General features: G+C 51.2%; 8 protein-coding genes and 1 non-coding gene across 9 annotated transcripts; 5 read left to right on the forward strand and 4 right to left on the reverse strand.

Moving 5' to 3' along the window:
* The first annotated feature begins 15 nt into the window (after positions 1-15).
* TrAtP1_006546 lies at positions 16-97 on the forward strand. The gene has a single exon. It is a non-coding gene; the product is annotated as a tRNA-Gly (tRNA).
* Positions 98-1,510: 1,413 nt separating this feature from the next.
* On the forward strand, positions 1,511-2,706 carry TrAtP1_006547 (uncharacterized protein; the record flags this gene model as incomplete). The annotated part of the gene is made up of 2 exons (XM_014083123.2): positions 1,511-1,710; positions 1,773-2,706. The coding sequence occupies 2 exons, from the start codon at positions 1,511-1,513 to the stop codon at positions 2,704-2,706; spliced, it is 1,134 nt and encodes a 377-aa protein (XP_013938598.1).
* Positions 2,707-3,278: 572 nt separating this feature from the next.
* TrAtP1_006548 (uncharacterized protein) lies at positions 3,279-4,798 on the forward strand. Its single transcript, XM_014083124.2, has 3 exons — positions 3,279-3,731; positions 3,806-3,890; positions 3,946-4,798. Exons 1-3 carry the CDS (start codon positions 3,461-3,463, stop codon positions 4,175-4,177), a joined length of 588 nt encoding a protein of 195 aa, XP_013938599.2. The 5' UTR covers positions 3,279-3,460; the 3' UTR covers positions 4,178-4,798.
* Positions 4,799-5,648: 850 nt separating this feature from the next.
* On the reverse strand, positions 5,649-7,958 carry TrAtP1_006549 (uncharacterized protein). The gene is made up of 6 exons (XM_014083125.2): positions 7,180-7,958; positions 6,972-7,123; positions 6,852-6,908; positions 6,650-6,799; positions 6,178-6,600; positions 5,649-6,119 (listed from the first exon to the last, which is right to left on the reverse strand). The coding sequence occupies exons 1-6, from the start codon at positions 7,402-7,404 to the stop codon at positions 6,077-6,079; spliced, it is 1,050 nt and encodes a 349-aa protein (XP_013938600.2). The 5' UTR covers positions 7,405-7,958; the 3' UTR covers positions 5,649-6,076.
* On the reverse strand, positions 7,570-10,197 carry TrAtP1_006550 (uncharacterized protein; the record flags this gene model as incomplete). Its single annotated transcript, XM_066113169.1, has 2 exons — positions 7,570-7,578; positions 10,021-10,197. The coding sequence occupies 2 exons, from the start codon at positions 10,195-10,197 to the stop codon at positions 7,570-7,572; spliced, it is 186 nt and encodes a 61-aa protein (XP_065969255.1).
* Positions 10,198-14,902: 4,705 nt separating this feature from the next.
* Positions 14,903-15,389, forward strand: TrAtP1_006551 (uncharacterized protein; the record flags this gene model as incomplete). Its single annotated transcript, XM_066113170.1, has 3 exons — positions 14,903-14,958; positions 15,026-15,070; positions 15,128-15,389. The coding sequence occupies 3 exons, from the start codon at positions 14,903-14,905 to the stop codon at positions 15,387-15,389; spliced, it is 363 nt and encodes a 120-aa protein (XP_065969256.1).
* A 1,612-nt stretch (positions 15,390-17,001) lies between these two features.
* Positions 17,002-20,255, reverse strand: TrAtP1_006552 (uncharacterized protein). The gene is made up of 3 exons (XM_014083128.2): positions 19,515-20,255; positions 18,004-18,917; positions 17,002-17,916 (listed from the first exon to the last, which is right to left on the reverse strand). Exons 1-3 carry the CDS (start codon positions 19,632-19,634, stop codon positions 17,832-17,834), a joined length of 1,119 nt encoding a protein of 372 aa, XP_013938603.1. The 5' UTR covers positions 19,635-20,255; the 3' UTR covers positions 17,002-17,831.
* Positions 20,256-20,881: 626 nt separating this feature from the next.
* On the reverse strand, positions 20,882-22,693 carry TrAtP1_006553 (uncharacterized protein; the record flags this gene model as incomplete). The annotated part of the gene is made up of 1 exon (XM_014083129.2): positions 20,882-22,693. One exon carries the CDS (start codon positions 22,691-22,693, stop codon positions 20,882-20,884), a length of 1,812 nt encoding a protein of 603 aa, XP_013938604.1.
* Positions 22,694-23,165: 472 nt separating this feature from the next.
* TrAtP1_006554 (uncharacterized protein) lies at positions 23,166-26,338 on the forward strand. The gene is made up of 3 exons (XM_014083130.2): positions 23,166-23,830; positions 23,900-24,830; positions 24,895-26,338. Exons 1-3 carry the CDS (start codon positions 23,407-23,409, stop codon positions 25,829-25,831), a joined length of 2,292 nt encoding a protein of 763 aa, XP_013938605.2. The 5' UTR covers positions 23,166-23,406; the 3' UTR covers positions 25,832-26,338.
* The last annotated feature ends 1,079 nt before the right edge of the window (positions 26,339-27,417 follow it).

Raw genomic sequence — 27,417 nt, forward strand, 5'->3', positions numbered from 1 at the left:
TTGCAACAACAACTAGCGTGAATGGTTTAGTGGTAAAATTCTCCGTTGCCATCCGAGCAACGTCGGGGAGCCCTGGGTTCGATTCCCAGTTCACGCAGCGTTATTTCATTTTGTCTTTTTTTTCCTTTTTTCTTTTTTTGCTTTTACTGTTCAACAGACTAAACTTCCATCGTCTTGTCTCAACGTAGCTTTTGCCTCTACAATTGGCAGTTAAGCCGTGTAACCAACCAGTCGGCAAGACTGCATAAGAAACTTCAACGCAAAAAAACTCGTCTGCCTAATAAAGTGGCTACGAACGAAGGATGATCTGACACCAACTCCCTCCTGCGGCTACCAAAGGGAGAAGAAGAAGAAGAAACAAACCCACGGCCCTTATCACATACTGCAGCGAATAGGTGGACGAACTAGGTCACCAGACAAGGCTGCCCGGTGTGAGGGAAGCAAGCGCCGGTAGAATGGAACATGCCTAAATACAAGAGAGAATTAAAGATCCACCGAGTTTATACCCGTACCAGTCAAAAGTCGTCGCTACGGGGCTTTGGTGATCTAATGTGGGGGAAAGCCCGAGAGGAAAAAGAGGTCAGCGTGGAAGGATACCAGAAACGTCGTTGTATTGGTGGTGTGTATGGAGCACAGTGATGTCTGTGTAAAGCCCAATGAGGCGAAAGTCTAGATTTTTTTCCGAAGGGTGATTTCCTCATTAGTGTACTTATGGCGGATATCTATAGAGAGACCTGGCGGATAAAGCGGTTGAACACGAACAAAGTTGCATAGGTATGCGGGGTGGATATTACCCAAGTGTATATGGGTCGCCTTTGAGCTTGAAGCTTGTATAAATTGCAAAAACTTGATGTTGTCAAAGACCAATGCTGCTATATCGCCAGCTCTTGTCAGCGGTGCTGTCGCATATCTCGAGCATCTGAGCAGACGGATAATCTTGCCATGATACCTACAAACCTCTCGGTCCACACTCGTGGCGCTGTTTACTCGCCGCTACCACGGTGATTGGCGCGGGTCAGGACCGGTCCCCGTCTCTACGGCCCCGGACGGTCTGGCTGCGAGTGCGCTTAGGCATTTTCCGGGTCCAGTATCAATCCGCCGGAATGGCCATGACAATACATTGGGCGTTCTTCTCCCCGAGCCACTTATTTTATAAAGCTAGCATTTCAGAATTTGGCTGTCGGGGAGCTCGCCGCAGTCATGTTCTCGTTCGGGAGTTGATGAACCCCACCTTGAGCTCGCGGCGCATGAGCGGGACGGAGGGGGTCAGGAGGAGGAGGAGGCTTGTTTGTGGTTAGGAGCGGATTGGAGGAATTTCTGGGTATATAGATGCCTTACCTCTCATAGCCGACGTCGGTTCCTGGACCCTGAATAGTAAAAAAACAGAGTGTATAAATATATAAACTCGCTTTTCCTTCGCTGATCACTTCTTCCTTCTGATCATAACTTTGCGTTTGCGAGCCGAGATCCTCAGTTAGCTTCTGTCTTCAAATTACTACACACACACACCATGTCACCTTCTGTCGTTGATGACGCCCCTAAAGCCGGAGGGGCAGCCACCTCGTTGAAGCCCAACATCGGCGTCTTCACAAACCCAAAGCACGACCTTTGGATAAACGAAGCTGAACCCAGCGTCGATGCCGTCAAATCTGGAGCCGACCTGAAGCCCGGTGAGGTTACCATTGCCATCCGCAGCACCGGCATATGCGGGTAAGTGATGCCATCACACAAAACGTAGAGTGACTGATGGCTAATCGAGCATATCCGTCTAGTTCTGACGTTCACTTCTGGCACGCTGGCTGCATTGGGCCCATGATTGTAGAGGACGATCACATCCTCGGCCACGAATCGGCTGGTGAAATCATCGCCGTCCACCCCAGTGTCACGAGCCTCAAAATTGGCGATCGCGTTGCTGTTGAGCCCAATGTCATCTGCAACGCTTGCGAGCCTTGCTTAACGGGTCGCTACAACGGCTGCGAAAAGGTCGAGTTCCTATCTACGCCGCCGGTGCCGGGACTGCTCCGACGCTATGTCAACCACCCGGCCGTTTGGTGCCACAAGATTGGCAACATGTCTTATGAGAACGGCGCGCTGTTGGAGCCCCTGAGTGTGGCTTTGGCCGGCATGCAGAGGGCCAAGGTCCAACTTGGTGATCCCGTCCTGGTCTGTGGAGCTGGGCCTATCGGACTGGTATCCATGCTTTGCTGCGCTGCGGCCGGTGCTTGCCCGCTCGTCATCACAGACATCTCCGAGAGCCGCTTGGCTTTTGCAAAGGAAGTCTGCCCTCGCGTAATCACACACAAGATTGAGATGGGAAAGTCAGCCGAAGAGACTGCCCAGGGCATTGTCGGAGCCTTTGGCGGCATTGAGCCCGCCGTCACCATGGAATGCACCGGTGTCGAGAGCAGCATTGCGGCCGCCATCTATGCCAGCAAGTTCGGAGGCAAGGTCTTCATCATTGGTGTTGGCAAGAATGAAATCAACATTCCCTTTATGCGGGCGAGTGTACGAGAAGTCGATATCCAGCTGCAGTATCGATACAGCAATACCTGGCCGCGAGCCATCCGCCTGATCGAGAGTGGCGTCCTGGATTTGTCCAAGTTTGTCACACATCGCTTCACATTGGAAGACGCTATCAAGGCGTTTGAGACTTCGGCGAATCCCAAGAGCGGCGCGATCAAGGTTATGATCCAGAGCCTGGATTGAAGATTTGGGGTGAGTTATGAGTTTCATGAAGAAAGGGCTGTGGCGTAATGGATTGGCGAAACAATAAACTGTTTGGAGGGCTTGCAAGAATTAAATATCATTGACATGTAAGAAAGATTGGACCGGGTGACCAACTTATCTGCTCATCAATTTACACTTTGGGCATCGTTTTCATTTCTATTGCTTTCTCGTTTACCCTTGTTCCCTGGGCTTTTTGTACGTTGCTTTTGAGACTATGAAATGCCAAGCATGTACAAGTAATGATGACCAGGCGAATCAGAATGTAAATGGATAAATGAAAATGAAAGGAAACTGTATAAAAAAAAAGGGAAAATAAATTCACGATTCATCTGAAGGCCATAGTGGGTGCCTTTGGGCGGTACCTGCCAATGCGAGTGCCCAGAGTGCGTGCGGCAAGTACTCCCCATATCTTGGGCAAATGGAAGGCACGCAGCAAGCAAGCGCTCCCCTCCGAAAGTGCTTTCCCAAAACGGGCCAAGCCCCCCACACATCACACCTTTCGGCTTTGCGACCTCACGAAATCTCCCGAGCTTTTTTTTTCTCCCTCATACAGAGTATCCAAAAACCAAAAAAAAAACCAAAAAAAATCCCCATCAATTGCCCGCCCGTCCGCGCCCGCGCAAAGGAGAGCGATTCTGCTGCGAAACGAGACGATCCGCGTCAACGAAACCCGCCGGCTCCCCCCTGGACTCTGCTCCTTTTCCGTTTATCCGCAACAGAAACGACCGCCATAATGTCTTCGTCACTTGCTCGTCCCATGCTCCGCTCGCCGGCTCTGCGCCAGCTTGCTTTCCGCCGCAGCGAGAGCACCGCCGCCAACAAGGCCTCCGAGACCGCCAAGGACGCTGCCGCCAAGGCCAAGGAGTACCAGGCAAAGGCTGCGCAGGGCCTGTCGCGCGTCGCCGGCGCTGCTGGACCTGCCATTGCCGGTGCTGCTCGTGGCGTCACCAACGCGCTCGGCAAGGTCGGTGGACGAACTGGCAAGCTGATCAACTTCGTTGAGAGTATGTTGTCGCGGCTCTTCCCTAATCAGGTCCCAATTGCATTGGTTGCTGACCCGTGAGCGTCAACTCTGCAGAGCAAACCCCTCAGGCCGTTTACTACGGCAAGGTCGCCCTTGAGACCGGCAAGATCGTCTTCCACACCCAGAAGATGAGCCCTCCGTAAGCGACTCGCCTTCTTGCATGCCGCGTCTTGTGATACTAACCCGTGCCGTAGTTCCGTTGCCACCTTCCAGTCCTTCTACCAGTCCTTGTGGAAGTCCGTCCAGAGCGGCACCATCCTCAAGTCTCCTCAGAACCTTCTCCAGCAGGTCCGCAGCCTGACTCCCGGCCAGCTCGTTGCTGGCGGCGTCATCTTCGCCGAGTGCCTTGGATTCTTCACCGTTGGCGAGATGATTGGCCGATTCAAGCTCATTGGCTACCGAGGAGAGACTGCCTCTCACCACTAAATATGTTATGGGGCATATATAGTTCCACGATTTTCAAAAGAAGTCAAGCATACCGAGCATCGATAATCTAGGCTTGGGCGTTTTATTGGGCCAGGATTAGCTGATAAAGCATGAGAGTTGTCCGCGGTAGAAAAAAAAAGGAGAGTGAGACGAAGAGATGACTAGGAACCCCGCGTTCGCAAACACACACGCGCGCGCATCCACACGCAAAAGCACGCATATCATACACAAAAAGGACGAAAATCGGCATGTACGGATAGATAAAGAGGATCGGAATAGAGGAAATCGTGGTTGGCATCACAAACCCTAACTGGTGAAGCAAAAAGGAGATTTGGTGTATCCAAACCGGTTGGGAAAAAAAAAGGAGGGGCTAGAACAATGCGTGGTCGAGCAAGACGAAGTGAGGATCGGGAGGGGAATAAGGAAGGGCTTTGGCTTGGACATTTTGTTTTATTTCGGGGAACCCTCTTTTCCCTTGTGTATTGGCTGTATCTGGCTGTGAGCACTTGGTTTTGACATTTCTCCCCTTTCCTTTGTTATCACGTGTACATCAGAGACCTGCTCGATGCTATAACAGCAGCAGCAGCTACTTTAATCCATGACAAAATTCTTCGGATGCTCAATTCCAGTCTCTTTCGCAAGCCAAAGTGGTGGCCAACCCACCGTCATTATCATGTGTGTTGTTAGAGTAACAAAGATACATACCGATTTTTGGCCGCACCGAGGTAAGTTGAGCCAAGACTACCCAGCCCACCACACCTGACATGTAACATTCGTACAACGTCGTGGCTTAAAGGCCCAGAGCCGACTGGTCCCTTCTCGCGCGCCTTGGTTATCTTTTTGGACCCCCATCAAGAGCGTAGCACTGCTGCAGTCGATCTTCGCGTCTTGGAGCCAAGAATACACATGAGCAAAAAAAAAGCCCTCCTTGCTAACACCACCCTGTCAGTCAACGAAATTTCCCCTTGCATATATATATATATATAGGTAGCAAAGCTTTTTGTACGCCTGATGTCGAGAGATGCTCAGGGGCAAAAAATTTTTTTCTTTCTCCATAATTCAAGAGAGAATACTACTCCATCGCGTCCAACAGCCGCTTTTCCCTTCCATCACAGTAGGTACTAGGTATGTACTACTACAAATCGCCAAGACGTGCACAAGGCTGCGAATACGGAGAGGAGAGCCTCCATTTCATTTCCCTCTCTTATTGAGAGCTCCTGTTATGCCAAGCATTTTTCCCAGTGCTTCTCTCTTCCTCCCGGTTTACTTACACACCCTGGGCTGGGCGGATCTGGCCAGGTTACATGGTGCGTGTATCGAACCAGGATCAAATACTGTCGACCAACATCACAGTACGGCCGCAAAATACCGTGCCAAGACATGGAGTTGGATGGTTTGCAATTACGTAGTCATACCACACAAGGCAAAGCAAGCAAGGAAAGGATATTGTAAGCGGAAAGAATGATTCTTTCTCAATTCTATATTGTTACCCCCAAACGCTAAATTGCACTTAACACTCTATCATAAACATGGATCATGCTCTCAAAGCCGCGGTACCCGGTAAATAATCTCATCTATTGACACTGGAAGACGAAGCTGCCATGGAATCTGGTCCTTGGATTTTCCTTGCTTCATGCAAAGCCGTTTATAGTGTCAGTTATTAACCATACTCGGGCTATCAGCTCAGCCAAATATGTGAGCATCGGATCGCAATCGCCTTAAGAGACCGAGGGTTTTGATGTCGAGCACCATTAACATGATCCACGAGGAACCGTAAATTTGCTTTACCCTCGTATGATCAGTGACTTTGGTCAATGTTACAGCCAGTATCTTAGGAATTATGAACGCAAACGCCTAAAGGTCATAAATAGTAACGAAGACACTGGACACCCAATCGCCTTATTGGGGCGGGCTAGCGGGTTTCTTGGCCGTCCAGGTGTGTCTGTACACAGGTTAATACTGACAGAAAAGATTTCAAAGTAATGCGGGTTAGGTCTTACAGAGTAAAGTAAGCGTGGTAGCGCAGAACGCAAGTTTCGGCTTTGACTCGTTTACAGAGATCCACAACATCCTCTTGCTTCATATGCAGCATGTCAATCATGGGCATCAAGCTCATTGCCTCAAGACCCAGGCCCAAGGCTAGATTGAACCAACGAGCGGCCTCTCGCTGGTGGCGATCAGTAGACCACGGGTTCAAATAGCATCGGATCTTGGTCTCTTTGAACTCAGTGAAGCCAGCTGCTTCCATCATGCGCTTGGTGTCTTCGGATGATACTTTGACGCTGCGGCGGTATCGATGCATAGCGCGGTGAAATTGCTGGGACCATTCACGAATAGCCGAATGCGTAGGATGGTCCTCGCCATCCCATTGCGGTGTCCAGTCTATTTCCAGATGCTCGACGTAGCCTCCAGGGGCCAAGTGCCTAAACACGTCAGTCGAGAAGGAATTGGTGGAGTGTATCATATACGCACTCGAAAATTTTGCGGTAAGTATCGGCCCACAGGTCGTCTCTAATACTACCGTAGAGCAGCCGAAGATGAATCAAGTCACAGTCGCGGAGGAGCGGTTCCCATGAAGGCTCCTCAAGGTCAAATTGCTTTGTAGTTACCCCTCGAGGAATGCTATGATGACGCGTTAGATAGGACACAACCAAGTGTCTGGTCGTATACTTACAGAGCTGGCTGAATTTGATTGAGATCAACGGCCATAATCTGGGCATTCGGAATATATCTGGCAATTTATTAGCACGGTGAAATGCAACGAAATTGGGCCATGTGACATGATAAAACTTACCCTTCCACAACATGGAACGCCCAGATACCTGTGCCCGTACCGAGATCCATGATTTTGGGTGACCCTTCTTTATCCAGGGGAACAGAAGTAACGCGATCTTCTGTTTCTACGATAAAGTATTTGTGGAGAATATCCAGCCTACTTGTCTCCTCCTAAGCATTGATGTCAGTATAGATATCGCATACACTGTAGCTAAGCAGAGACAAACCTTATCAATTGGAAAATTGTATTTCCCTTTCTTCCAGTTGCCATAGAATCGGCCGTATTCCCAAAATCCGTCCTGGAGAACTCGTTCCTCTGGTTCACCACCTGGTTCATTGGCTGACTCACTGCCCGATTGCCCAACAGTTAGTCGCAGATTCGTGGGCGAAGGCGGAGCAGCAGTGGCTGGGGAGGGCGCAACGCACCCGCTTGGAGCGTTACGAGACGACATGGCGAGTATGGCGAGTCCTATAGGAGCTTGTGAAGGCCTTTGAGGAAGTATGGGAGGTCCAAAGAGCTGTCCAAGCAGATGGCACGGAAAAAAGGATCCAGGAAATAAATGGCTGTTAGTAATTACAGGTAGGTAGACGTGACAAATCAACCAATGTGAATATTATCAGATTAACTATAGTCGAGGATTAGTAAAAGAGAATGCAGAATGAAAGATTTGAATAAAACAAAACAGCGGAAGGCAGCGAGAAAATTGGTAGAATAAAGTGTAAGCGTGCATGACTTCAAGCAAGGGCGAGGGATACCTCGTTATTGCTCTGGATATAGCCAGCGACACTCAACGGTTCTGGGCCGAGATAGACAAAGACAATAACAGGCACAACAGAAAGAAACAGGAAAAGGAGTGGGGGAGAAGGAAAGGAAGAAAGAGAAAATGGTTGACTGCCATATATGACGAAAGGGAAAAGGGGGGGGGGGGGGGGGGCGAATATCTCATTTCCAATCAAGAATGGGCGCCTCTCACTCTTACTGAAAACCGGGGCCTTTCCCCGAGAATATATTAAGCTTCAAGCTTGGTATTGGATCACCCATTAAATATGGACAAAATCGCAGGTGGGAGTTGGTAGCAACAAAGCAAAAAAAAAAAAAAAAAAAGAAGAGAAGGGATAGAAAATAACACAAGATCAGGAAGGACCAACGGGGCTTGATCAAGGAAATATAGTGAGACAAGAGATATACATGGCTATCCCAGAAGAGGTAAAAAGGCAAGAATAGGGACGAAGCAGACTGATGTGATTGATAGGCTACCAAGAAAACACGGTACTAAGCCGTAGCCGCATGTGCACAAAATCATGCACGGCGCCTTTCATTACACACAATCGTAGTAAGACAAGAGAGATAGATGTGTGGAGAAGGGTATATAACCGAATTGACGGGAGGGATGGCGTTGGGTAACCAGACGTACAACCAAGATAGATAATGACTTACACGGAGATATTTCGCGGGTTGAAACCCAAGGAGGTGGCACAGATAGAATCGTACGTTGTACAAGGGTGCGCCACTCAGATGCCGAGAGTTAGGATAAGCGACGATTCAACTTTTGCCTTTAATAATCTCAAGCAGCCGTAAACCTGAGTCTGCTGAGGATCCTTGAAAGAGGTCTGAAAATCTCGGCTCCAGTCACCTCGGCTACCCTTGCCACCAGTCCGTAAAGAATAGGAAGCAGTGGCTAACAAGGAAGAAGCGGGAATGCGAGCCAAGTAGCAGATATGATGTTTTATTTTGAAGTCGTGGGCAGCTCAATTGAGAGAATTTTAGCGAGTGACTGGTACCGACAGATGGGAATAAGAGTATATCCAAAGTACGAAAAAGTTGAAAGTTGGAGGTGAAGTTCCAGAGTGCTGGGAATCGGCGTGCGGCAGAGAGGAAGGGGGAAGTGGACGGCTGGGCTTTTAAGGCTGGCGCGAAACCCGGGTCCGGAGTGGGCCAGAGACTGGAGATCAGAGGGTCAGGCCGATTCGACGGATGCCGAATTGAGAATCGACAGATGGTTGTTGGCGAGTCGTTGGCTGATGGCAAGCGTCGCGAGGTCCTAGGGCTCTGTTGGGGTCTGGCGGATTGGTGTGAAGCCCGGGATGAATGGCCAGTCTCCCCTACTAGCCAGGAAAAGAAAATTAAAAATTAAAAAAAAAAAAAGAAAGGAAGGAAAGAGAAGAAAGAGCAGGGGCTGAGTGAGACCTCGAGTCTTGCTTTTGCCTCTTCTCCCTCTCTTTGGCCTGAATCAAGTGGCCCCCCCTGGACGTGATCGCCAATGCGAGTAAGGAAATTGGCCAAGAATAGCACAGCAAAGTGCGAACGAAAGGAACGGCTGCGCTGGTCCAAGTCTCTGGGCGCAAGAGGGAAGAGGAGAGCAGAGGAGAGCGAGCGGCAGAAGCCCAGCGAAGAGGGAAAAAATCCTCCGAATGGCAAGCTGTATCCTGAAAAGCTGGGACTAGCAACCCGCAGAGCGCGAATGAGACCGGTATTGATCGCTCGGTAGGGAGGCTCTCCTGCCTCGACAGGCACACGATGATTTGCTGGACTTGCTTTGGCGCTAGAGCAAAAGAGCCCCGAAGCCACAGGAAGTGGAGGGGAGGCTAGACGAAGACGCGGTGGGCTGGTTCTTTGGTGGTTTGCGACGGACGCTAGGCGCCAGTCAGGGCCGGATCGATTTCTTCCTTGTTCCCTGGCCTTCCCTGGCGTCTCTCACCGAGGGCAAAGGGTTCTGCGGCAGCTGTTGCTGCTGCTGCTGTTTCTCGCGGTCTCGGCTGCTGTCTCCGTCTGGCTCTGGCTCTGGCTCTGGCTCTGGCTCCAGCCTAGCAGGCATGAAGGATGCAGGCGGCGAGGTTGAGCTGGACAAAAGGTCGACGCCGGGACATGGGCCTCAGGAAGTCATGTTGTTGCCAGCCGACCCAGGGAAAGAGCTCATGCTCTGCAAGTCCTACCACCTGGCCGGCCTAGTGGGTGGCGTGTGGCGCGTGGGCCCAGACAGAGAGGCCACCCCCCCCTCTGGAGGCTGCTGGTGGTGTTCTGGCGCTGGCCTCTACAGCGGTGCAAGTACCTGTACCTGTCCCCGTACCTGTCCCAGCAACTGGACGGGGGCCACTAAAACGTCCCGTACGGTGCGGCAGGCCCTGGACCGCCCAACTGGCCACTGCCGCAAGGCCATCTCATCTCGCTCGGGCCGCCAGTCAGCACCAGCATCTGCTCCGTACAGTCGGCGGTGATGTTCCGCAGCAGCCGGGGAAATTCCCATTCCAGCGGATTCAGTCGTCGCATGCCGGCAGCATGACGAGCGTCAATCGGCCTGTGAAGCGTGAGGCCACCTGGCACCGCTGCTGGAACCCATCGACCAGGTGCCAATGCTGCTGCACGGCCAGCAATGCCCAGCATCACCGTGGCAGCCTCGTCCAATGGCAGACACTGCTAGCAGCATGCATGGAGTGGCTCAGGTTGCGAGTAATACTGGCCTGCCACAAGAGCCAGGTACCAGGTACCCAGGCATCGTACAACGGCCCAGCGGTGCTGTCCAGAGCACGGACGATGGACGTCGTACAGCATCAAGTATCCTGTACAGGCTGCACTCGACGGACGATGATGACCAACACGCAAAGCCCCGGCTGGACATCCCGGCAGCGTTGTTGGACGTCCTTGCATAGACCCTTGGAACTGCAGCAAATAGTAGTATGTACTGTAGTATTGATACACGACACACACTCACACTCGCACTCACTCTCACTCACACGCTCGCCCTCAAAGAGCGACAACTACATGAAGAGTGGCCGTTTACACAGACGGTATGGTAGCATACAGTGCTACTTGGCTGCTCCCATCCCTGCCTCTCACTGGCCACCACACTGGATCGATTGCCTTTTTCAACAATTCTGATTCGATTGGTGGCGTCCCGCAGCACGAGCTCCGTTATCACGCATATTCCTGCAGGTCCTGGTCAGTTGTAATTTGGCTTCACCACTCCTTGCTGGTGATTCGGTTACATTTGTGTCTCTTCTTAATTTCTTGCTTTTGCCGGGCCTCAGCCATCATTCCGCGACGCCGGGAGCCCAAACTTTGTCGCGCCCCACGCCCTTTCCCCACGCTCGGTTTCTTAGTCCAGCCGCTTGTTACGCTCCAGCCATGTTGTATACGAGCACAGCTGGGCAACTGGGCCAGAAAGTTGGTTGATCTTTTGCTCTAGAGGTGCCGATGTATGGCTGTGGAAATCCCAATCTCGGCCTCATTCCTAGTTTCAGCGTTAGTCGGCTGGCTGAAGAAGTTTGCGGTATATCAGAGCAGGGGACAGCACTTCAGCTCTGCCGCTTAGCAAATCGTCACCGGTGCTGCAGAAATTACCACGAGCAGATAGTGCATGGATCCAAGCTCTAAGTCGTCGGCCATTATGAACGCCATCTGTGCCTCTGTCTTGGGGTCCACCTCCTGTCAAGACATGGAAAGATATTTCAGAGCCAACGACATGGATTCCGCAGGAAAATGACCCCCCATATGGAATTCTCTCATTGATATCGCCGGGATGGACAAAGCATCATTGCTGGCAGTATTGCTGCCCAATAGATGGCAGGCTAAGCATCTCCCCCCTCCTACACCACGGCGATATGTACATGGCATATCATGGCGTTTTCTGGTTTTAATGACAAGGACAGCGAAAAGCAATGTTGAAAGGAGACGCGCACTAGCCAGGGCCGGGTTTTCTGCAGACTTGGTGGCTCCAGCAAATTCAGATGCGGCTCTAAACTGATCCTCTTGCTTGTGGCGTGTTGCAAGGGCTGCTAGCGCAGCCAACCTCGTTCTTGTTCAGCTTGCATGGGCGCTGTAAGTCGACGAATGCGTCTGTAGCCCGCATTGACGCAGCAATTTGCGAGGGCTGAAGAGGGCAATCGGAGGTAGCAATACTTGCCAGCCTGGATGGAAGAGCCAGAATATCCTGTGTAGAAAGTTGCAGGCTGTGCGTGCTGTTGTCCTGCTGCCCGCTTCATCCAACGACATGGGTCTCTGAGCGCATGCACTTCCAATGCAGCTCGCCGCACTGGCAGGCGGCGCTACGTGGATCCACGGGTTGATGTCCGTGTGCCAGAGCCAGCGCGTACTGGTACAGGTACACCGTATATTCTGGCTCTTCTGGTGCGAGACGGGGTCCATCAGATGCTCTTCGCGCTGTCCCGGCTCGACCCGCCCGTGGCCCCACCAAAGACGGGCAAAGCAGAATGGAAAAGTCTCAACCAACAGCGTCTGGAAATTGTCTGAGAGTGCGAGGAGAGAGTCGTGGCTGTCTGCGATTGATTGCGCCGGGCCACTTTGTGCAGGGGGGAAAAGCGGTCATGGGCATCGGGTTAATCAGCGCCCGAGTTTTTTTTTTGCATAGCCTCCAGAAGAAAATGAACAAGGAAAGAGCGGCAGACGGAACAGAGCAAATGCTGTGCAAAGAGAGTCGGCTCGTCAAGTGCTAGCAGGTTACCACTACTGCCTGCCAGTATTAGGCCTCTTGTTGGGAGGCAGCACGTGGGTACGCAGCACTGATAGAGCCCGAAGCACGAATCTAGGCTCATCCAACATTGGATCAATGGCTCTGGCGACAACGCCGGCAGCCACTCACCAGCGCCATAGCACATATTGACAGTATTATCGCGAACAGGTACCTGGGTATGAATCGCAGAGGTGACGTCTACGGGGCGGTATCTGTACATGGCAAACAGTAGCACTGATCAACCAAGGTAAATGTATCCACTGTTGCGACCTTCCGCATCGCAGAGACTACATGTCCCAGGCCTATACCCACAGCAGATAGAGTAGCATTATCAGAGTACGGTGTGAGAAGTACTCGGACATGCCCGTTCGGTGCCAGCATCTGGCTTGCTGGAAAGGGCTATACAGGCGAGCCTGCCGGGACTTGACTGCCAGGACTCTGCTGTTAGTACACGCAGCACCTACAGTAGTTGTATGAGAGGTATTCACACCGCAAGATGTCTGCCGGCGTTGCAAGCATCTTCAAGTTTGTGAAAGACCCAAGATGTGGGCGGAAGACCGTCGCAACATCCTTGACTGGAGACTTCTACGGCATGTACTATGAGGCTAATGATATGATGCTAGACTCCATACATATATAATCATTACTACTATAGTAGTGCTGCATTTCTCAGGTTATAGGTCGACTCCTCTAAAATAGTGCCTTTTACCCTCCTGCCTTCCATATGATAGTAAGAAGCAATGGCTTCGATTCGTATTGATCGGCACATCACATTTCCCACCCCCGCTGGCACAGCGTTCGATCCTGCGCTCACCAAAGGCTATCTAGCCCCAGATCCCAATGCCTAGTTCTTATCCACTGTTGGGGCTTAATGTCTACAGGACCAGCCAATCCGCTGTATATTCATACTCTTTGACGAGCTTTGATGAGCTGTGAGCCTCTATAGATTCAATCTCTATATAGCTACCTCCCAAAACATTACCAGGTGGCTACCGATATTACCGTTGAGTTCATCGGCAATGTCTTTTATTTTATCCAAGTGCTCCCAAGCAATTACGTGGTGCCTCAGGAACCAAGACACGTGTAGTACCTACTAGTAGGTACAAACTACCGCTACCTCTCTCTCAAAATTCCCCATGGGCTTGATGCTTTTACATCCTTCCATTTCAGCTCTCTCCCCCTTCACCGAGCTCATTTCATCGCCCCGGCGGGTCTGTGTTGTGGTACAGTCCAGAGCTTTGCACTTCGGTTATTTTCACCGCAGTGCTTCCAGCGCTCTCGCGTTTTGCAATCTACCGTCTTGGAGAGCGACGCCCGTGGTGTGTAGCTGCACACCCCAGACTGGGCTCCACACTCCGAGCGACGGCTTCGCAATAGTACCTGCTACAGCACTATTATCGTCCGAGCTTCTACAAAGTATACCAGGCACAGTCTTCCAGCATTGCCTCGACATCTGGGGACCAACAACGCTACGCTAGGCGTGCCCATTGTACATGTGACGTTTGCTCCCTTCCACCTCTAGGCCGCTGTGTAGGCGGTGCCGGTGGAACTGCTGGATGGATACAATGTAACGGCGTCCAGTAGTGATGCCTACCAGCCGGCGAGGAGAGCCCCAGCGAGAACGTATGGGAGGCTACCTTGCATATAAGTAGGCATTTCTTTCAAGATCTGGGCAACATCTTACATAGCACTGGCTAACACTAGCTCCAGCAATAATACAACTGTACTTACGAGATCATGGCAGAGGCTCCAAGGCGTTCACCTGGCTCTCAACTCCGTGTATCATGGCCACCCATGAGCCGGCCAGTCCCACGATTCCCCCCCCCCCCGGCTCCACGTGATGGTTATTCCTGGACTTGTTCTTTTATGGCAGTATTAACGCGTGGTTAAACGGCCATTTTAGGAAGATCGCTCTAAGAGGGAGCCACTTGCCAGTCCTTCTCGGCTTGAATCTTTGGTAGGTCGCAGCGTCGCATCGTCCGCAGAGGAGCCACAGCAGACACTAACAAAGCTGTGGAGGACGAAGCTAGCATCCTTTAGCCAGACGCATAATGTTGAGCAACCAACAACACACCATCTCGACGAGTGATTCGCTGCACCAAAGGCACTCCTTTGGTCTTGGTTTATTTGTCTTAGTGCCTTGCTATTGCCTCTGTATATTACACGTCACATATTTTCCCTCTTTTGCTGCTCTTTGTGGAATGCTGTAGCATATTGTCAATGCTATGCTAACGTTTACACAGGTGCAAACCAGCATATGCTTGGCCCTACCAGCCGGCTGAGGGGGGCTATCATTACTTTTTCATTTCTTTTCTTCCCTGAAATCCTTTGATACTTTGTACGGATTAGTTCCTTATAATACGGTGGTTCCGACTTCGCCTACAGAAGGGCGAGTATAGGTACGAGTAGCTCCAGCGGAAAGTGGTGCCAATTAAGCACCCCTGAACCCTGCCCACAGCGGTTTCACCCATCACACTAGATCATGCAGAATCAAGGATCGCTGTTATCCATGCTTGCACATGTCTGTATGTACTACAAGTATGTGCGACTGAGTGCTGCAGGTAAAGGCAAGATGGATGCTGAGGGCTTCTCATTCTTGAGATAGGGAATGCTGCTGCAAACAGCTGATTGCCAAGTATATCAACTTCTGGTTCGGCCACCCATGGTTAGTTGATGCTAAACAGTCATGTAGCTAACCGGCAACCAGGTTATCGGTCGCCAATTTGACTGCCGGGCGCAGCAAGATCAAGGTGACGTCCACTGCGACGGAAAACATACTGGGCATGGGTACGTACGACAGCTTGGCAGGGATACGTTCTCCCCCTCTTGTCATGCTAGCTCTTCAAACTCGCGAACCGGTCAGAAGACGCAGACCTCTGCGAAATTCACGTCATCTCTACTGTACTGTCATGGCTGCTCCACAGTCGGCATTGCTGCCAGAGTGCGTCCAACAAACAGTCGACTGGTAGCATAGAAATGCCTTTCTTGACCTCTACCAGCTCCCATATCAGTGGCCACGACCTATATTTTTACGGTTAATTACGTGGATAAGAGCCATGGTGTATCTATCCACCAATGAGCAGTCAAAGTTATCCGATTCCTAAGGGTAAGATGGGAATAACAGATGGGTAGGAAAGACCGAATCTCGTATAGGAGCATCGATGACTGGGGGCTTCTCCGTTGTCCTCCGCGGAAGATTCGCAAAAGCATGACGAACTGAATTAATTCGGAAATCAGAGGCGGTAGGACCGAAAGCATCGTATTCCATTCTTTCACGTGTCCACTTGTTGATGCTAAATCATAGGGGTTTGCGTCTTCATCCAAGCGTTGGCAGTTGGACGTTTTCTACATCCGGTCATTTATGACTGAATCCATTATTGACAGCTAGACTTTTGTTACTTCTTTGTTAACTGACAAGCCCACCTATTGAGTGGCATACCTTTTTTTTATTCGTACATTTATTAACAAGTCCATTTGTTGGCAGTTGGACTTCTTTGGTCAAGCACACCCTCGCTTGTTAAACCCGGCCTTTTCGACCGCTTATAGGTTAGGGGAAGCGCAGATCACATTTGCTTCGACGATTCGGAGCCAGTCACCCACGTCACTAGCGATACGCCCAGTCTCAACCTTGCAGGCTTGCAAGGGAGAGGCGAAGCCATCCAGCTCCGTCTGACAAGTCCCCTTCCTCTTCCTCGAATCAAAACTGCCGACGCCCCCCGGCCGCGCTCCCCTGTCGGTCTAGACATCTGCACGGCGTCCCACTAACCATTAGCGCGTCTCGGTGAACCAAACTGTCGGGTCGAGCCAGTAGGGGTGCGAAATTGCGGTAAAATGGATGGTGGTCGGGATACTGATACCTTTTCGTGTATCAGGGAGGCTCGTAAGCAGGATCCCCCACCCTCATGCGTTGCCTGCCTGCTCATCCTCGTGCTCACTCATGCAGTGTAGTAGTAGCAACAGGAATGCCACCAGCTTGAGCGGCGTCTCCAGCGATATTCCTCCGTGAATGCTCCTATATGCGGCGACACCTTGCTGCTCGGTGTATCTGGGGTGAGATCCCTGAAAATCTGGAATAAGCGAGCTGTTCGAGATGGTTTCGCAACCCCTCTCATCCTCCCCATCCATCACAGCAGAAATGGTGTGCCCTTCATTTATTCTAATCAAAACAGGCTCTCTGCTGTGCCCCGGATGTTCAGCTTTCCCAGTTTTGACCGAATGCCGCCGCTCCGTAAACAGAAGCGGGGAGCCCCTCTCCTATTTTGTCGTCGCTCTCGTCCTATAGCCTACAGTACGACAAGAACTGGGCGTCGGCGAACGGCGAAGGATTCATGGCCCACGGCGCCATACAAACGCGCGGAAGCGGACCCGCGACAAGCGATCGTTTACTCCAAGCCCTTGCTCTCTCTATAGATGCGGTCATATGCGTGGGCTAGACGCTTCCCGGCATCTTGCCCCTGTCTTGGTAAATGCCTCAGTTTGGCCTTACCGCGGCCCAGTAATTTCCTCGTCTCTGTGCTTAGCATACCTGTGACCGTAAGAGAGGCCCAGGAGGCCATTCTATGGTTCCCTCGGGGTGTGAGTAAAAAAAAAAAAAAAAAACTAAAAGGAAAGAAAAAACTACCTCAATTTGGCAGGACATCAGGACGGAGCGGCTTGCGCATACGGGCATTAACGCCGAAGCGGAAGCTCAATCGGCTCTGCTGCGCTTGGCTTGGCTTACTGCTAATATATACTAAGGTACTGGGTATTGCTACTAATAGGCAGTAGTGCTGCTGCTAGTAACACGAAGAGTGTCTTTGGATTAGACGGAATATAGGTAGTCATTTCACATTTTGCGGCCTCTATTGAATAGGTCGCTACACGGGTGCCCCTGGAGCTACTAATTTGGTCCAGGTCTTGTTTTCACGCGCGGTGCACCTGCTCATCTTGCTAATGTTGTAATCAATTTATTCTTAGCTTAGAATGTATGTAAATACATGGCCATTCACTATCAAAGCCAAGTCCAGCATTCGTTAAAAGGAGTTAAATAGGGGAAAAGAAAAGAAAGGCTACTTCATCCCAAGGAGCAAAAAGAGAAAAAAAGAGAGCAAACTGTACTGGCCCTGTCAAAATAGCCTTCTTCTCGTAGTACTGTAGCACCAGCAACTGCTCCGCGACTCAATTTCTTCTTTCTTTTGGTTTCTCTTTTTGGTGTTTCATATGTTTGCAATTCATTTTCGTAGTTGATATATAAAGTTAAAAAAAAAAAAAAATCGCGAGCAAAAGCCAGATTAAGTAGACAAGGGGAGGTATAAATTTGGCCAACAAAAGGCCAAAGAAAAAAATGGCACTGAGCCAAATGGGTTTCTTCCTGGGTAGCATATGTGAGATCGCAAAAGCAACCATGAAGCGAATCGTCTCCGTGGATTTCACTACCACTCGTACTCGCCAGTCGCTTTGTTAAATACGTACTCCTTACCGTTGACCGTCAAGACACCGTCCTTAAGAGTGCACTTCCTATTCCAAGGGTCAGCATATGGATAAAGAACCAAAAAGGGAGGAAGCCCTCAACACCGGGTGTAACTCCGCCGTTTTCGAACGTACCACTTGTTCTTGACGCGCTGGACCTTGTCATACATGCAGAGCATGATGTGACCCAGACCTTCATCATCGACCTCGTCATCATCTCGATCCTCATCTGGATCATCAAGGTCAGAGTTGATGGCGTCTTCATCGACTTCGACGTCGTCATCATCGCCACCATCATATGCAGCAACGCCAGCAGGGCCCTTTCCTTTACTTCTCATCTTCTTGGACTTGGGTTGGTTTTTTGTAGCCTCCTTTAGAGAAAGCATCAAACCGCCTCCTTCCATGCTTTTAGCCTTGGCAGCCATCTGATCGTGGAGGATGCGGTCGATGTCGACTCTTCCAAGCTCTTCGGGGTTACCGTTGACCCCGTGCCGTAAAAGAACGCCTTCAAAGCTCTCTTGCTCTTCATCCGAAGAGTCTTCAATCATAGCATCATCGCCCGCGCCGTCAACCTGAGCATTGCCCAATGGCTGTTGATGTTCCGATGGCTGCTGTTGCGGTAATACGGGACCTGACGGCTGTCCTGGCTGCTGAGGCTGCCCCATGCGGCCCTGTTGTATGGCATTTATGGAGTCCTGCGCTCGCTGTCCGTACTGAGCCTGGAGTTGCTGGGCAGCCCTGTTGGCAGCAACGCTGTTCTTTTCCATGCCATTGTAGCTGGGATAGGAAACATTGGGCTGCTGTGTGCCGGGCTCCTGCTTGATGCCCGGCTCTGTCTTCACATACGGCTCCGGTTTGACGCCATTCTGCAGCATTCCACTTGGCGGGCTTGCCGTCGGCAATGACAATGGCGTAGCAAACTGAGCTTGTGTGTGCACAGGCGTGGCTGCATTGGGAGGTGGAACAGATGCGGTTGGTGGGGCCGGTTCAGGCTTGGGATCCCAGGGAAACCGGGCCACGTCGAGCTGGGAGAGCTTCTGTTGCCATCCCTAGTGAGAGACAGTTAGTATCAGCAAGGCTATGGAGACGAGGCGTAGATGGTAGTGGAAGCTGGTAGTGGAAAGTGAATTCGCTGTGCTGCCAGTAGCCGTCCACAAGACGTGCTGTGCTGAGCTGCGCTGTGACTCGAACCACGCGTGAAATTGAGGCGCGGGAAGGGCCTTTGGCGGTCCAATCAAGCGGTCCAATCAGGCGGCAGCGTCCAATTCCTGCCTGTTTGGAGGGTCACCGGATTTGGCGGGTGGCAAGTGAGCTTGGAGGGGGCCAGGGGGGGGCTTCTCTGGACTTAAAAAGGGCTCCAAATAGTGCTGTGTCGCCCCCCCCGACTCCCCGAACCCAACCCGCCACTCCTCTCCACCCCAGATTCCTGCGTCCCCTCTCAGGGAGCCACGAGGATCGCGCGAAGCATGTTGCTCTTGCGTGCGGAAATCCGAGCGCGGTTTCTGCTTCTCGCGGAGAATCTGCAAAGGGAAGAGGCAGTCACGAGACCAGAGATGGGATTTGTGATGATGCGCAGTGGACGGGTTGGTGGAAATGAAGAGAGAGAGAGAGGGAGAGAGGTGGACACGAATGACTGCAGTACTTACCAATCGCAGCTCCTCCAGCACGGCCTCTTCGACACCGCTCTCCTCGAAATCGACTCGCGAACTGTTGATCACCTCCTCGATGATCGTCTGGTAAACGCCTCCCACGGCCTGGTTCGACATGTTGGCAGCGCTGCTCGGTCTACACCGATGTCACCCGACTGATTGCTGGTTTTGCACTCGGGAATGTCGTCAGAGGGCCCCTCGACGAGAGAATCTCTCCGTTTCAGAAGGTCTCTCAAACTAGGTGCAAATGCCGGACCGTAACCGAGTCCCAGTCGAAGAAGAAAGAGAAAAAAATAGCGATTGCTTTGATTCTAGCACTCTTAGATATCGTGGACTTTGCTTCCGTTTCCTGGTCGAGAGACCGCGCAGCCTATCGCTAGGCGGCCGTTTGTAGGCGTACACAAGTCGGTGGGTAGCCGCTCTGGTGGTGGCCAAGCACTGTATCGGTACTCGGCAGCGTCGCTGCAGCCGCCACTCTGGCAGAGTAAAAAGAAGAGGATGGATGTCCTTGTGTGCACAGATAGAAGCCTTTGGTAGCAATTCTTGAATGCGCGCTCAGGCGTGCAGCGTAGAGCGTAGTGGTGTCGATTCCGTCCAACTGCAGAGGTATGCAATGGTTAGAGTTGGCGGCAATGGGTAGATTTGCACTTCTAGAGGGCTCCTCTGCTTAGTCATGGCCAGGTGCTCAGCAACTGTGCTGCCTGCAACTAGCAGGCGACAGCGCTGAACTTTACTTGGAGGCACCACTGAAAAGCGACTAGACTTCCGAGGTTTTCAATTGACTCAGCGCCAATAGCCTTGATTGGAATTCGCTCTCGGCCAGCTCCTCTCCAAGGCGTGCATTCGCACGGTGACTTCGTCTGTTATCACGACATGGGCACTTGCGTATGATGCTTTCTCTATGGTGCTGTTTTCTTCAAAACGTGTATTGTACTCAAACAAAACAAAACATTCAGGCAACATTATCTAAAATACAAGACTTTTTCCAAATTCATTCCGCAAAGGCGGTGACTGAAGGACACCAACTCAGGGTATTCCTCTTTCCTCCCCAAAACGCCAGACCACTCGTTGAAATCAATATCTGTGTAAAGCATAACGTAACAAGTAATTACAAGAATTTTTTTTGTAACTTTTCTCCTTTTTTTGTGACTCTTTGTCAGACATTCCATCGTAGCTCGTATTCAGATCCGACCCATCCTTCCTATTTACTCATTCGTGGAGAAGCACTTTCGTCCCACATGCAGAGAGAATAGCAGATGACAATTCCCCAAACGCCATTTCGAAAGCAGATACTCCACCAATAGAGAAAAAGAGACGTTCGTTCAAAAGGCATGCATATGTCGAGATTGGTTGGGGACCGTCCTTTAGCGAATTGTCATATGCTTGGCCATCTCGGCCTTTCCAGATGCTCCTGCGCCTCCAGCACTGGCACTCGATCCGGCCTTCTTCTCAAAGATCTTCCAAAACTTCAAGCTTTCATCAGCAGCAGCGGTGGCCAGCATCTGGCCGTCGGGGCTAAGGCAGCTGTGGAGGACACGGCTCTCGTGAGCAGGAATTTCGATATTGCGGACAAGGGTGGGATAACTCCAGACGCTGAGAGAGTTGTCGGGGAAGCCACTTGAGCTTACGATCTCGCGGTAATGAGGGCTCCAGCGGAGAGATGTAACTTGAGAGCCGGTATCGATGCTGTTGACGCGCGCTCCCGTGGTGGAGTTCCAGAAGTGAATGTGTCGGTCGTATGAACCGCCGCCGGTGGCAAGTAGGTTGGCGTTCCAAGGGCACCATGCGAGCGCCTTGACTGCCGCCTTGTGGTTGGCCTTGGTGAACTTGGGCACAGACAGGGAGCGGGCGTCCCAGATGGAGACCAAGTTGTCGTTGCCGCCGGTAGCAAGTTGAGCGCCATCAGATCGCCATTCGAGGCCGCACACCTCAGAGGTATGTGAAACCAGCTCGGCAATCTTGTGTTCAGCAACTCGGACGTCATGGTTGAAAACGAGTCCGCTTCTGGCGCCAGTAGAAAGCAGGTGCTTGTTCCAGCCCATGACGCCAACGCGGGTATCATGTCCAAACATGCTTCGAATCTTTTGGCTCTCAGCTACATCCCAGATCTGGACCTCGCCTGTGCCGAGACCAACGCCGACGTAGGCACCATCCTCGGACCACTTGACACTGCTAATGTACGTGTCGGGAGTCGTCTCCATCAGGCAGCTGACACTGCCCTCATCTGCCGACCAGACATAAACACTGCGCTCCAGGCCGATGGCAACTTGGTTGCTAGAACTCCAGTCCAACAAGTTGAGATAATAATCGTCAATCAGACCAGGTGCATCCAAAACACGCTCAGGGGCGGTAGCAATGCGTCGACGAGTCTGGGCAGAGCTAGAAGTGGCCTGTTTGAGAGGTCTATTGTACTGCTGGCGGAGGTCGATGGGCTTGGTTGATTCCGGCGCAGCAGGCTTAAACTCCAGGATGCGAGTCTTGAGACTCACACCACAGGCGTTGGCTAGAGAGTCTTGATAGGCCACAGTATTTGGGGAAGGGCGGACGTAGCCTTCATCCTCATCGTCGTCGAGGATGCTCAGGCCCTCCAAAGCAGAAGCAGCTTCTCCATCATCCTCACCGGACTCGGAAGCTGATGGCCTCTCCGAGCTGCTTGGATTGGATCTCTTCTTTCTCTCAGGGCCACTAGCTTTGCTCGATCCCGTATTGGCGATTGCGGAGCTGGCTGTACGGTTGGGGATGAAGCGGTCGCCGGCGTAGTTCACTGTTGTCTTGCTAGGCTTCTGTCGAAGCGACCCCTTCTTCTTTGGAGCAGGAGGGCTCGTGGAAAGGTTGGTACCGGTAAGTGCGTAATCAGACACTCCGAGTTCCAGAGCTTTGGACTTGGAAGAGTCCCGATGAAATTCTCGTAGAGGCTCTTGCTGGGAATCTCGCTGAGAGCCTCGCTGAGAGTCTCGCTGAGAGGTAGCAGTAGATGATGCTCGTCCATAGTGAGCCATCAAGTTCCCGCTATAGGTAGGTTTGGAAGCCTTGGCATTCTCAGGAGTGAACGGGGAAGAGTTGAGGTTGAGAGAATTTCGAGGTGAGGGAGTGAGGGGAATTCTTTCGGTGCCGGTACGCTTCGAAAAAATACCCTTGTGGGTTTTGACAGGACTTGATCCTGCTGCAGTAGCCATGATAAACGACTATGTCTGATGTGTATCAAATGTGTATCAAATGTGTAATGAAGTGGGTGGCAGCAAGAGAGCCCGGTTACTTGGTCAAGGAAGGTAGATCCCCCCCAGCAACACAAAATATTGGTTCGAGTAGCGATTTTTCTTTAGCAATAGGTGCTTTGTTATCGATTCTTGTCTGATGGAGCGATATGGTTCGATGGTTCGTTAGGATGTATAAGTTTGCAGTTGACTGTGAGGGGAAGATTCTAAACGGTGACGCCCAATGCACTTCTTTTTTATTTACTATGACCCCACTTGATGTGTTGACTAGGCAACGACAAACTCAAAACGGACTAGAGCCTTCTGGTCCAGCCGCCGCCACAGAAAGTAACGGCCGAGCCGCTAACCGTACTTGGAAAGGCGTGCGCGGCAGAGAAAAAAAAATCAAAAGGTACGTTCCCAGTCGGTGTGGGATTGAACAAAACGAGACTTTGTTTCGATGCTCCGCAAATCTGCGACCCTCACATCACATGCGCCGTTCAACGCTTAACCTACAAACATCGTCGAATCCACTACGAAGGACCCGTTACAAGTCGCCAAGTGCTAAGACGGACCGTTGTCGCATCACTCGTTTGCGTTCTTCATTCAGTCGCTTCTGGGCCTGTCGCCGCCTCTCTACGTCGGATTCCAGCGCGCCTGAGATGGTCTTTTGCTCATCGTGACCGAGTTTCACCATGGCGCAACCCTCTACCCCTGGTCCATCGACTTCTTCTGTCAGCATTTTCGGCCAGGCCCTGGCGACCCATGCCGGTGGGACGCCGCAGACCAGTGTCGTCGGCCAGACCTCCGTAGACGCCATGAGCACCATTCAGACGCCTGCCTCGGCCTCCAACAATACATACATTATGCCAAACTCTCCGGCCAAGGCTCGCCCTCTGGTCGATGGCTACCGTCCCAAGGTCACCCGCACGCTTGGCCAGAGACCTGCGTGCCTCGTCAATGCGTCTGTGACGTACTGCGGGAACAATCAGATCTATGCTTTTGGCGGCTTTGACCAATACACCGACGAGGTGTACAACCACGTCCTGCGACTAGATCTGGCAACCCATCAGTGGAATTTGGTAGATAACTATGGCGATATTCCCGGGGTGCGCATGGGTACGACTATATTCGAGAAAACTGTCTCTTAATTTCTATCGCAGCAGGCGCTAATCACTATGTCCACAGGCCACACGGCGACGTTGTACAAAGGCGACAAACTGCTTGTCTTTGGCGGCGAGAACGAACATCGAACCTACCTATCCGACCTTATCGTCTTCGACCTGAAAACAGCCCATTGGACACAGCCCCTGGTGTCCGGTCCGATCCCAAAAGGCCGAGCAAGACACGCCGCGGTGCTGCACGAGGATAAGCTGTTCATCATCGGCGGCATCACAGGCCAGAACAACTATGTGTTGGACGATATTTGCTACCTCGACCTCAAGACATTTACATGGTCAAAGGCATGGCGTTTCGTCGGCCGCTTTGACCACTCGGCCTATATCTGGGGTGACCGTGTTTGGGTCTTTGGTGGCCTCAGCGAAGACATGGACAAGATTAGTGACTTGTGGTGGCTTGATCTGAAAGGAAGCCCAGAATTCGACTCACGACCCCATTTTGGCGTCTTCGACCGCCACTCCGCTGCCCACAGAACTAGTAGTTCTCCCAAATCGCCTTACACTATGGCAGCAAATCCCGTCGTTGGCACTTCTGGATATGCTGCGAATTCCCGGACCGCTCAAGTGAATCCTCCCTCTTTTCAGCTAAAATCGTATGCGCCAATGGCACCAGGGTCTATATCCGCTCTAAAGTTTGTGTCAGGGCCGACTGTGCCATCTCAAGGATCAGGCATCCATTTCCACGCTTACTCTTCCGGAACGTTGCTCGACTTTGTAACTCCTGCTGCGACCATTACTCATAGAGAATGCTCTCTATCAGCATTAGATCTCAGCACGTTGCGGTGGCAGAAGCTTGCTGACGGCCGCGAAATCTTCAAAACCGGATATAGATGGCACTACTGTACCATGAACGAAGATGGCACCAAAGCATGGCTGCTGGGCTGTCCAGTCGATCCTGCTTCAACTGATTTGGGCCCTAACGGTTATGAAGAGTACCTCAGGTGAGATACAAACCAGTAGCTGACCCTCGCTTTCTGTTGTCTTTACTGACGTAATCCCTTGTAGTGATATCATGGAAGTTGATCTTCGGCGATATGGCTTTCTTGGAAATAATCTGGCACCGGAAAGCTTGGCTCAGTCTAGGCCATCCTTTACCACCAGACTGTCTGACCAGCCTTCCAAGGGCCTTGGTGCAGATCTTGCAAAGCTGTTCAATCAGCCTCCTGAGTCTGGAAGTGGTACAGACTTTATCATCACTGCGCTTGCCGATGAAGCCGACAGCGATGACACTTTAAGCTCTGGGCTCATTCGAGCCGATGATTCAGCCAAGGACGAGGGCTGGCTTTCTGCAGATACGCCGACCTCTACACCGATTCACGTTCATAAGCTCATTTTACAAGCGCGGTGGCCGCACTTTGCGCGCTTGTATAACGCTCAGATGGCGGAGTTTCACACGAAAAAGATGCATATCCCCGAGCCATATTCAGTTGTCAAGGCATTCCTCCTGTATCTTTACACTGATAACATCCATGGCACGGTGGAGACGGACAGCGACGCCACTATAGACCTCTCTGATGTTGCCGGACTCTTGGTCATGTCCAATATTTACAACATCCCACACCTTCGCCTGTTGTGCGTAAACCGCCTAGCCAAGGAGCTCGATGTCGAACATGCCTGCGTCATCTGGTACTGCTCAGGACTGGCGAGCGAAGAATGGCTGCGCAAGAGAGCGGCAACGTTCTGCATGACACACTGGGGCCGCATCGTCCGTACTCCAGGCTTCCTCCGCCTCCCCCGCAGCGCCCTGGTTGAGCTCTCACAGGAGATCGACATGGAGGGCCGAGTCGTTGCGGGCGACGACCTCGAGTGGGGGAGCGTATCGGGCCGGTATAGCGATGGCACGGGGCATGGCACTCGAAAGGAAAGTATCAGCAGCAGTACTCAGATGCAGATCGTCGAGTCCGAGGTCGATGACGATGATGAGGACGTGGAGATATCGTAGAAAGGATTGCCCTGATGCGATGTGAAGATTTACATTGTCGCAACCCGCGCCTATTGAGTTTTTTTTTTACCCGAATATCTGGCCAAAGATGACCGATGGATTCCTCTACAGAGGATGGCAAGATGACGCTGCGATCTTCCCGAGGAGGTTGTTTTTTGGCTTTCGCTTCGGGTTGCTCGTTTGAAGAAATGCGTACGACGACGATATGAGAGCACTTTTTACTTATTTTATTTCTGGCTTTTGGGGGGACGGCGGAGCATTCCTTTTTTTTCTTTTTGTTCTTTTACTTGTCCGATGAGCATTTCAGGGTGTTGGTTGCTTGCTTGCTTTGCTTGCATTTCATGAAATGGTATGCTCGTGAAATAGTTTTGTTGTAGTTGATATATGTTTCAAGACCATGGTGTATAAGCTGCTGTATTTGCTTACTTCTCCCTCTCTCCCACTCCGCCTCTGTAATCGTCTCCCTTACACGCGCCCTCCTCCTTGACATTTAGTACAAGCATACAGGGGACAATTAATCCTTCCGTCTCATCTTTCGGCTCTCGCTACACCGGCTAATCAACTCGAAACTCAACGTGCATGTGAAAAAAAAAAAAAAGGACACGTACATACACGATAGCAGGAAGGAACCTTTGCTCGTCCACCTTAAAGAGGTAACGATATGCCCCCTTGTCTGATTCTGACAGGGTCTTTTTTCTTTCAGCCTTATTTGGCGGGATTACAAGTACAATACGTTTTGATAGATACGGAGTACTGGCGCAGTACACCACAAGTACATCGGGGTGACAAAAGGTTAACTTTGATGAAGAGCTTAGCAGTCGATCCATATTAATAGTGCTCTACCTTTTCACTAGAGATACTCTGCTTTCCACGCCATTGCCCACGCAAGTTTTCAGTGACCAGGGCAAAATAAGCTCCCTTTTTCCCTTTTGAATTGCTCTCTATAAAAAACCATTTCCTGTTTTAAGCATAAAAGAAAAATACGCGCAACTTTTTATGTATCTCCATTCCCTTTTTTGTTTTGTTCCACCACCCAGAGAAATTTTTTTTTTTTTTTTCCAGCCAAACAAAAAGAAGCCCCTTTCCCAAACAACACTATAAAAGAAGATACTACGCTCTCTCATCTCGTAGTCCTCTCTGCTGCCAGGGGGCGAGAGCAGCGCGTGGAAGTCAACGCAAATTCAATCCAATCCAAACCGTTTAAGAACATCAGAGGGTAGTAACGAAAAGAAAAACACAAAGGATTTGAGAAGAGCTTGAAGAACCAAAACCGCCCGAGTAAATCAACGTAACGAAATACCAGTTTTTTCCGTCCAATGCAGCACCGATTCTCCCCCCAAGAGACATCGCATAAAAGGCTAGGAAAATCTCCCCATCGTACAAATGCATAAACGCTTCTTCATATTTTTTTGGTGATCCATTTTGGCCTCAAAGTTGAGACATCATGTCATCATCCTCTTCGGCGATCTTTTGTTTGTTGCCGGCAAGCTAAAGATGTGCATTCGCGGCGCCAGCCAGCAGTCTGTCTATAGAAAATGCATCGCGATGGGGTCAACAGAAAAGAAACACAGATCATGAACAGATTG

The sequence above is a fragment of the Trichoderma atroviride genome, chromosome 3, assembly GCF_020647795.1.
Source record: "Trichoderma atroviride chromosome 3, complete sequence".
NCBI lineage: Eukaryota > Fungi > Ascomycota > Sordariomycetes > Hypocreales > Hypocreaceae > Trichoderma > Trichoderma atroviride.

What these genes read in the sequence shown, in the direction of transcription:
- TrAtP1_006548 (XM_014083124.2), top strand. Translation starts at nt 3,461, where the DNA reads ATGTCTTCGTCACTTGCTCGTCCCATGCTCCGCTCGCCGGCTCTGCGC. An exon ending in GCTGATCAACTTCGTTGAGA is followed by an intron (nt 3,732 to 3,805) that starts GTATGTTGTCGC and finishes TCAACTCTGCAG; the next exon opens with AGCAAACCCCTCAGGCCGTT. An exon ending in ACCCAGAAGATGAGCCCTCC is followed by an intron (nt 3,891 to 3,945) that starts GTAAGCGACTCG and finishes CCCGTGCCGTAG; the next exon opens with TTCCGTTGCCACCTTCCAGT.
- TrAtP1_006549 (XM_014083125.2), bottom strand. Translation starts at nt 7,404, where the DNA reads ATGTCGTCTCGTAACGCTCCAAGCGGGTGCGTTGCGCCCTCCCCAGCC. An exon ending in ACAATTTTCCAATTGATAAG is followed by an intron (nt 7,124 to 7,179) that starts GTTTGTCTCTGC and finishes ATCAATGCTTAG; the next exon opens with GAGGAGACAAGTAGGCTGGA. An exon ending in GCGTTCCATGTTGTGGAAGG is followed by an intron (nt 6,909 to 6,971) that starts GTAAGTTTTATC and finishes ATAAATTGCCAG; the next exon opens with ATATATTCCGAATGCCCAGA.
- TrAtP1_006552 (XM_014083128.2), bottom strand. Translation starts at nt 19,634, where the DNA reads ATGTCGAACCAGGCCGTGGGAGGCGTTTACCAGACGATCATCGAGGAG. An exon ending in TGCTGGAGGAGCTGCGATTG is followed by an intron (nt 18,918 to 19,514) that starts GTAAGTACTGCA and finishes GTCTCTCACTAG; the next exon opens with GGATGGCAACAGAAGCTCTC. An exon ending in CAGCGCGTCAAGAACAAGTG is followed by an intron (nt 17,917 to 18,003) that starts GTACGTTCGAAA and finishes CCCTTGGAATAG; the next exon opens with GAAGTGCACTCTTAAGGACG.
- TrAtP1_006554 (XM_014083130.2), top strand. Translation starts at nt 23,407, where the DNA reads ATGGCGCAACCCTCTACCCCTGGTCCATCGACTTCTTCTGTCAGCATT. An exon ending in TATTCCCGGGGTGCGCATGG is followed by an intron (nt 23,831 to 23,899) that starts GTACGACTATAT and finishes CTATGTCCACAG; the next exon opens with GCCACACGGCGACGTTGTAC. An exon ending in GGTTATGAAGAGTACCTCAG is followed by an intron (nt 24,831 to 24,894) that starts GTGAGATACAAA and finishes AATCCCTTGTAG; the next exon opens with TGATATCATGGAAGTTGATC.